At 61.4% G+C, this 8046-nt stretch overlaps 1 protein-coding gene across 1 annotated transcript in view; it reads right to left on the minus strand.

Moving 5' to 3' along the window:
• The window catches only part of SPACA6 (sperm acrosome associated 6), a 10805-nt gene extending 6315 nt beyond the window's left edge, over positions 1-4490 (minus strand). Inside the window, exons 1-2 of the mRNA XM_032387998.1 lie at positions 3636-4490; positions 3026-3103 (exon numbers count right to left, since the gene is read on the minus strand). Of these exons, the coding sequence (XP_032243889.1) occupies positions 3026-3103; positions 3636-3849 (292 nt within the window). The 5' untranslated portion in view covers positions 3850-4490. The remainder of the gene's footprint in view (positions 1-3025; positions 3104-3635) is intronic.
• Positions 4491-8046: the final 3556 nt, after the last annotated feature.

Genomic DNA, 8046 nt, shown 5'->3' on the forward strand with positions numbered 1-8046 from the left:
TAAGTACGTCATGGGAATAAAGTAGGGATGGAGTGAAATGTCCAAAGAGGCCAAGGGGTGGAGGTTATCTCAAGTGAACCAGAAGGGGGCATGGTAGATGTTGTAAAGTCTCCCCCAGAGAGGTGTGTATCATTAGGAACTTCAACTTTCAGACCATCCAGGTTTGAGTCCTGGCTTGTCCATCTGTGAGCACACCTGCCTCCCGTCTGAGAAACCCATTTCAAATCCTCTTCCCTACATGACTTTGGCCAAATATGTAACTTTCCTGATCCGCAGTTGGTAAAATGGGGACAGTACCAGTGTCTATTAGGGTTGGGGGGGATTTAATGCCATACAATATAAAAGCATCCCCGTGCCAAACTATGTGCCATTGGATGGCTGCATCTGAGAATGTCCATAAGCGCTTAGGATGGTGTCTGGGACACAGTGAGTATATTACCATCTCCCAAGTTTGAGATGGGGAAATGGAGGCACGGAGAAGTTAGGAAGGTGGCCAAAGGTCACATAGCTAGACTTGACCCCCGGTGATCGAGCTGCATTACCTGCGGCACACTGCCCTTCACACCGCACCACCCACTCCCTGGGGTATGGACACAAACAGTATCCCCTGCCACCACCAAGAGCCTCTCTGAGTCAGCACGTCTATCTCTTGGGTCCTCCATCTGGGAGACCTGGGAGTTGCCCTTCCCCTCCCCCACGCTTCCCCTACACAAGGCCAGTCTTGATATCTCCTGGCTCCATCCTTTCTGTCCAGCTGGGCCCCAACTTCCCCCATCTGGAAAATGGGCTTACCAAACCCCACCTGACAGGGCTGGTATGAAGATACCCTTTAGGACGATAATTAGCATCAGTGAGTGCAGACACGGCCTCTCCCATGTATGGGGCAGGTTTGGCACAGAGTCAGATCCGTCATCTTCCTCCCCCTCCCCCCTCACGCTTGCCCCTCTCAGCTCAGCCCTCATCTTGGGGTTGCGACTGGTCCGAACCACCGCTAACCCCCTCACTGGTCTCCCCGCTTCTGCCCTTGGCCCTCGTGGCCGTGGTCTGATCCTGTCTTTCTCTCTCCTTAAAAGCCTCTGATGGCTCCCCCCTCAAGAGCGAAAGTGGAAGTCAGTTCAAGGGTCCACAACGTCGGTTCCCCAAGTGTGTTCCTGGAGCAGCTGCGGCAGTGGGCAACTTGTTAGAAAGGGCCACTTCCTGGCCCTACCTCAGACCTAAGGGGCAGAAATGGAGGGTGGCACCCAGGAGTCTGCATTTTCACAAGCTCCCAGGAGATTGTGGCACACACTGGGGCTTGAGAACCACTGGCCTACGAGGTCCTACAGGATGTGGTTCTTTGCAGCCTCCGATTTCATCTCCTGCATCCTCCCCCTCCCGCCTTGACTCCACTCCAGCCCTTCACACTGGCTCTTCCCTCTGCCTGGAATGCTCTTTCCCCTGATTATCTGTATGGCTCCATCACCTGGTTCAGGTCTTTCCTCAATTGGACCTTCTCACGTGCAACTCCCCTGACCAACCTATTTAAAATAACCACCCCACTGGGTACCCTGTTCCCTTTCCCTCCTATTTTCCTCCTACATCCTGGATTACCAACTGACACACTGTAGTATTTCATGGATTATGTTTATTGTCTGCCCGCCCCCCCCCCCCCCCCCCCCCAGTATAAGCAACGTGAGGGCTAGTGGTCTGCAGATCTGGTCACAGCTATGTCCCCAGTGTTGTTTCTGGCACATTTGATGAATACCTGTTGGTCGTATTGCACCAGCTTTTCCCGGCCTCCAGTCTGTCCCCTTCACAACCCCAGAGGGTCTTTCCATGCCCAGAACTGAGCCTGCCCTTCCCCTGCTCACAGCCCTGCTCCTTCAGGACAGTCTCAAGTCTCCTTGACCTTTCAGTTAAACCCTGGACCTGTGGTCTAGCTGCTTCCCGGATGTCCCCCGAGTCCCTCACCGTCGCTATGTCCTAGCCCAACTCACCATCTGCTCCCAACCTGCTCTTTCTCCCAGGCTCCCCGTCTCAGGGAAGACCCAGTGCCCACCCTCGCATGGAGCTGGACCCTGGGCGCTATCCATTCCCCGCCCAACCCCAGTCCCCAGACAGACCTTCAGACCCAAGCCCCGTCCCTCCTGCCCTTGACTCTCTTCTTCATCCATGCTGCTTTTCCACCTTCACAGCCCCGCCCCAGCTCAGGCCTCCCTCACCCCTGCCTCCACCCAGGCCGCCCAGCCTCCACTGCCTCCCCACTCCATTGCGTCCCACACACAGCTCTAGGGAGGTCTTCTACACACAGAACTGGACTTGTTCCTGTTCTCCTCAAAACCTTCTATGACAAGATGGCCTAAGTGGGGAGAAAGGGTGTTTTCTGGAATCCTGAGCACCTCCCTTCACCCCAGCTTTGAGTTGCTCAGGCCTCTCTTTGGGGTTGGGGGATCTGTAGCTGAAGTCTTCTTCATGCTGACCCCCCCAGACACCCCCTGGGTGGACAGGAACCTCCCCATCTTTCAGGATCACCGTCAGAAAGCTTGCTGGGCAAGAGCAGAAAACAAAGGGTGTAACAGCAGATGTAGAAATAAGCCCTGAGCCCTGGACCAACAACTGGCCAGTTTATGCTGCAAGCAGTGCTCTGCCTTCCTCCTCCCTCTCCCTCCGAGGTCCGTCTGGTCAGGAGGCTCCTCCCTCTCAGGGAGGCAAGGACATTGTCCCACCTTACAGGTGGGTAAGTTGAGACCCAGAGGGAGGCAGTAACACATCCAAAACCTCATAGCCAGGGGGAGCCACACAGCCAGTTCAGAACTCATGTCTACCTGATCCCAACTAGGTTTCAGACTCTAGGTCATTTCTGCACTCTTCTTTGAGCTCCCCACAGCATCTGACCATCCCTTCCCCCCAACAAGTAATCAAGCTCACTCAGCTTCCTAGCACTGCCTCCTCCAGATCTGCCACATTCTGGGGGCCCCCCTGCACACACATCCATCTCTTGGGGGCTTACACCCCATGTCCACCAAACCATCCCCACCCCACTCACCCTGGGCAGTGGCCATCTCCTCGAGAGAGTGGGTCATCTGGGTGAAGGCATCATGCAGGTGGCTTCTCTCATCGTAGTCTGGGAGTAAGGGTGGAGGACAGAGGCTGGGAAAAGCAGTTCCCTCAACACCACGTCCACGGTGTGGACATTCTCTGTCTCTCTAAGACACCTCCTGTCTCCAAGTCTCTGTCCCTTGCCCCACTGCTATCCCCCATCTCTGAGTCTGTCCCTCCCCCCCAGTGTCTATCCTGCCTTCTCTGAGTCTGTCCCCCATCTCTGTCCACCTCCCGGAGTCTGTCCCCCATCTCTATCCTCCTCCCGGAGTCTATCCCCCCACATTTCTATCCTCCCCCCTCTGAATCTATCTCCCCATCTCTATCCTCTCTTTAGTCTGTCCCCCGGTCTCTATCCTCCCCCTCTGAGTCTGTCCCGCACTCTATCCTCCTCTCACTGAGTCTGTCCCTCAGTCTGCATCCTCCCCTCTAAGTCTGCCCCCACCCTCCCTCTCTGGGTGAATCTCTCAGTGGTCCGCCACGCTCTCTGGAACCTCCCTGTGCAGACACCCTTCCCCCTCCCCCAGGACCCTGGAAGAAGTGGCAGGTCTCCTCACTGATTTCAGTGTCTAGGAGGCCCTTAAAGGCGACGGTGAATGCCTCCTCACACTTTTCCAGCTCAGGGCCCTCTATACCAGCAAAGATCTGGCAGATGCGGACACGCTCCTTATAGGATGTGAAGCAGAGGAGACAGGCCCAGGCGGGGGCCCTGAAGACCATGAGGGCTACCAGGGCAGATGGGACAGCACTGCCTGGGGCCAGCAGGGCCATAACAGAGGGTCTTGGCCCAGGGAGAAGCTGGTGACCTTTGTGAGGTCACCACGGGGTGGGGGAGGGGCATGTGGTATGGGGGCAGAGGTTGGATTTCTGTGGCTGGTCAAATGTCAAGCTCTGGGTTTTCGGGGAGAACGGGTGTGAGGAGTCAGGGGTCAGGCGGGCAATCCCCAAGCTTGTGGTTAGGCCGGACGCCAGGCTCCCAAGAACCTCACCTGTGACCCTGGATGTCCTCACAGGTTAAAGGGTCTCAGGGACCCAGAGGCTGGCAGTGTTGTGTGTGGTGGCCTGACAGGCCCTGGCGTGGGGCGGGGGGTCAGAGTGGAGATGGCACAGAGATACTGTGAGAGCCCGAGAGACAGAAACTGAGACACGGAGAGATATCAGAAAGCACAATAAGAGAGAGATGGAGAGAGAGTCTGAGAGGCTGCTGTGTAGACACGCAGCCGACTCCAGAGACACAGTGGAGATGGAGAGACAGAGAAAGCAAAATAGAGGTTTCTTCATGGGACAGAAACTCTTTGAGGGAAGTGGGAGGAGGGAATGCAAGGACAGGACAGGAGAGACAGCCCAGCTCCTCCTCCCAGGGTCCCCCCGCATGGGGCAGCGGTCAGGGGCTGGGGTCCCCGCCGGGCGTCCCGTGCAGGGCGCAGCCTGGGGAAAGCTAGGAGGCCGTATAGTGATCTCCGTGGGTGTCCTCCTCAACTATACAACCTCCTACCTCAGCCCGGGGGGCGCGGCAGGTGGACAGACAGACGGATGGACGGACAGATGGGGGCCAGGAGGGCCAGGGAGGGTGGGGAGGGCCGGGAAGACCCCAGCCGCGATGGTGAGCCCCCGACACGGACCCACAGACTCGAGCTTGTGTGCGGCGAAGGCCCCGCAAGGTCGGTTCTACGGGTGGGTGCCAGGACCCAGGAATCCGGGCCCCCGGCCCCCTCCTCCCCAAGGAACCCAGGAATCAGTCCCAGGGACCCAGGAGTTCAGGCCCCTAGCCTCTTCCTCCTCAGAGGTCCCTGGAGTCCAGGCCAGTAGGCCCCTCCTCTCTCAGACACAGAAGTCCAGGCCCCCAGCCCCCTCTTCCCTCAGACCCGGGAGGCCAGCCAGGCCTGCCTCCCTGGGGAAGGCACAGCCGGGCTTCCTGGATGCAGAGTCAGAGGGAACCTCACCTGTTTCGGAGTTTGGCCCCTTGGGCAAGCAGCTCCCTACGTACCTGTCAGATTCTGGAATCCAGGACTAGGGCGGAGGCGGGGATCTGAAACCTTCAAACCTCTCTGGATATTCTCCCCCTCTCTCATTTCTTCTTTGGGCCTCCCATCATTTATAATGATGACAGCTATGAACCCTGAGCACTGACGCTGCCCCGGGCCTAGCAAGGTGCTGTCAGCTTCCCCACTGAGCAGGGGCGAAGGCTGCCCAGAGATCCGGAGAGGCTGGGCCAGAGCCCGGCAAGCGGGAGGAGCCGGGCCTGGTAGGCGGTGGCCCAGCACCCAGCCTCCCCACCCCGGGGCTAAGAGTGCGCACCTGTGAGTGGCAGGTCGGCCTCTCTGTCCAGTTCTGTCTGTCTTGCTCTCCCCGTCCCACGCTCCATCTCCATCTTTCTGGCTCTCTCCTCCTGTTTCTGCGGCGCCTGGCCTCCGCGTCAGCCCCCGGCTTACCTGGTCTCCACCTCCTCCTGCGTCTGTTTCTCCGGCTCTGCATTGCTCATTCTCCGCTCCTGTCCTCCTCGCCCCTCCGTGGTCCCGGCGCTCTCCCTCGCAGATGGCCTCGCCCTCTCTCTCCTTTCTCATTCTTTTTCTTTCCCTTCGGTCTTTCTTCCTCCTCCTCCCTCCCTCTCTCTTTGTCTCTCATTCTCTCAGTCTCTTCCTACCTCAAGGTCTCTGTCTCTGGCCCTCTCCCTTCCCCTCTCCGTTTCTCTCCCTCTCCCATCTCTGTCTCCCTCTGTCTCTTTCCTCCCTTCCCTCCCCCCCCACCCTTCTTTCTCCCTCCCTTCTCCTTCGCCCCCTCTCTGCCTCTCTCTCTCTCTCTCTCTCTCTCTCTGTCTTTCTCCTTCCCTCTCTCCCTCCCCCTCGCAGCTCGGAGCCAGGTCTGGAGCTGGGGGTGGGGTGGGGGTGGTTCGAGAAGGGGCCCAGGGCTGGGGTAGCGACCTGCTGAGGAGGGGGAGGAGAGGCGGGAAGGGGGCGGAGGAGGAAAGGAGATGGGGGGCCAGAGTCGGGTCCGGTTCTCATCCCCCTTCCCTCCTTCCCAACCTCCCAGACCCTCAGGCGGGGGCGAGAGTCAGGCCAAGGTGGGGAGGAAGGGGAAGGGAGGAGGCTGCCCCCGCCCCCCCCACAACCTGGCCCAGAGCCCAGGCCGGGTTCCCAGCATGCCCCGGGGCTGCCTGGGGCCTGAGGAGGGGGTGAGAGGGGAGCTGAGAATCTTAAAGATTTGCAGGACCCGAGCATCCCCCCACTCCCTCGACAAATTTCTCCTTGGGGAAACTGAGACCCAGAGAGAAGGGTCAGGACTTGTTCAAGGTCACTGGACGCGGCGTTGATGGAGACATGAACTCTCTGGGCCCATAGGCCCGATTTGGGGAAGGGGTTGGCGCTGGACTTCCCTCAGGTCTGGGTCCCCCTCCCCCTCTCTGCAGACCCTGGGGAGCCCCCAAGGGTCAGAGAGCAGACCCAAACAGTCTGGCACCATGGCAACCAGCTGGCCCCGCCCCCTTAACCCCCGGAGGGCTGAGATCCAGCTGGGGCTTAAAGAGGAGGTGGGGACGCCTGGGTTCGGGGAAGGAAGGGGAGAGGGGCCCGGACTCGGTCGTTTTGTGAAGGGTGGGGGCTGGGGTGTGGACTCCCAGGTCTGCGGGAAGAAGAGGCCGGAGGCCCAGACTCTCTTGGGTCCTGGGGTAAAGGAGGCTAAGGGTTCGGATTCTGGAATTCTGAGGGAGGGGGCTGGGTTGCGGACTCCCAGGTCTGAGGGAGGAGGGGGCTGGGGCCTGGAATCCCAGTTCCCCAAGGGAGCCTGGATGCTGGGCCTCTCCTCCGCCAGACATCCCCTGCCCCCGCCGCTGACCCTGGCCTGTCTGGCAGCCCAGACAACCTCCCTCCCTCCTCCGCCCCCACCTCGAACGGCTCACCCTTGACCCCTCAAAGCCCCGCAGCCCCTTCCCTGCCCCTCCCCCTCCCCTCTAGCCAGACATTAACCCTTCCGCTGCCGGAGGCACCTCCAAAGCCAACCTCTCTCCCTCCACCTCCCCTAAGGGCTCGGGCGGGCATCTTGCCCCAGCGTTCTTCAGCCTCCGCATCTAGCTATCCCGGCCCCATCTCTGTCTTCCTCTGGAATCCAGGAGGTGTTCTCCGCCCTCTCCTCCTCTGGACCCCCAGAATCCGGGCCCTCAGGCCCCCAGCCCCCTCCTCCGAGGATTCGGGAGTCTGGGTCCCCAGCCCCCTCCTCCTCCAAGAACCCAGAAACCCAGGCCGCGGCGGCCTCCTCCTGGAACCCTGGGTCGGGGCCCCAGCCGTCCCCCCCCGCTGCCCACCAAGCCGGCTTTCCGCAGACTCACGGCTCCGGGGCTCCCGCGTCGGAGGGCAGGGGCTCCCCGGCCAGCCCCCAGGCCGCGCCGAGCCGGGCCAGCCGCCGCCCGCTCTCCATCCTCTCCCCGCCTCCGCCGCCCGACGGCCTCTCCCCTTCCTCCCCGCGGCCTCGCCATCCTCCTTCCCTCCTCCCGACTCCCTCCGGCCCGCGTCTCCGCCCGGGACCCCGCGGGCCGGCCCCCTCCCCGGGCGCCCCCGCCCCGGCCCCTCCCCGCCGCCGGCCCGGCCCGGCCTGCCTCCCCCGGCCCCGGAGCTGGCCCCGGTCCAGGGGAAAAAATTCCATCCAGCCCCGGGGAGGAGGCGCGGGCGGGGGAGGGAGCGCGCGGGGAGGCCGGCCGGGAGCGTGACGCAGGGCGGAGGGAAGGGACAAAAGGGGCCGGGGCGGCGGGGCGCCGCGCTCCACTTCTCCCTCCCTCCGCCTCCCGCGGCCGGCCCGGCTCTCCCCTCTCCGCTTTCTCCCGCGCCCTCCACCTCTGCTCCCTCGCCTTCTCGCCGCGGCCGCCGCCTCCTGCGCGGTGCATTCTCCTCCTGGTCTCTCGGTCTCTGTGTCTCTCCTCTTCCTCCTCCCGCCGCACCCCCCCCCTCCCGTCCCCAGCCGCAGCGGGGTCTGCTCCCC

The sequence above is a fragment of the Phoca vitulina genome, unplaced genomic scaffold, assembly GCF_004348235.1.
Source record: "Phoca vitulina isolate PV1807 unplaced genomic scaffold, GSC_HSeal_1.0 scaffold52, whole genome shotgun sequence".
Lineage (NCBI taxonomy): Eukaryota > Metazoa > Chordata > Mammalia > Carnivora > Phocidae > Phoca > Phoca vitulina.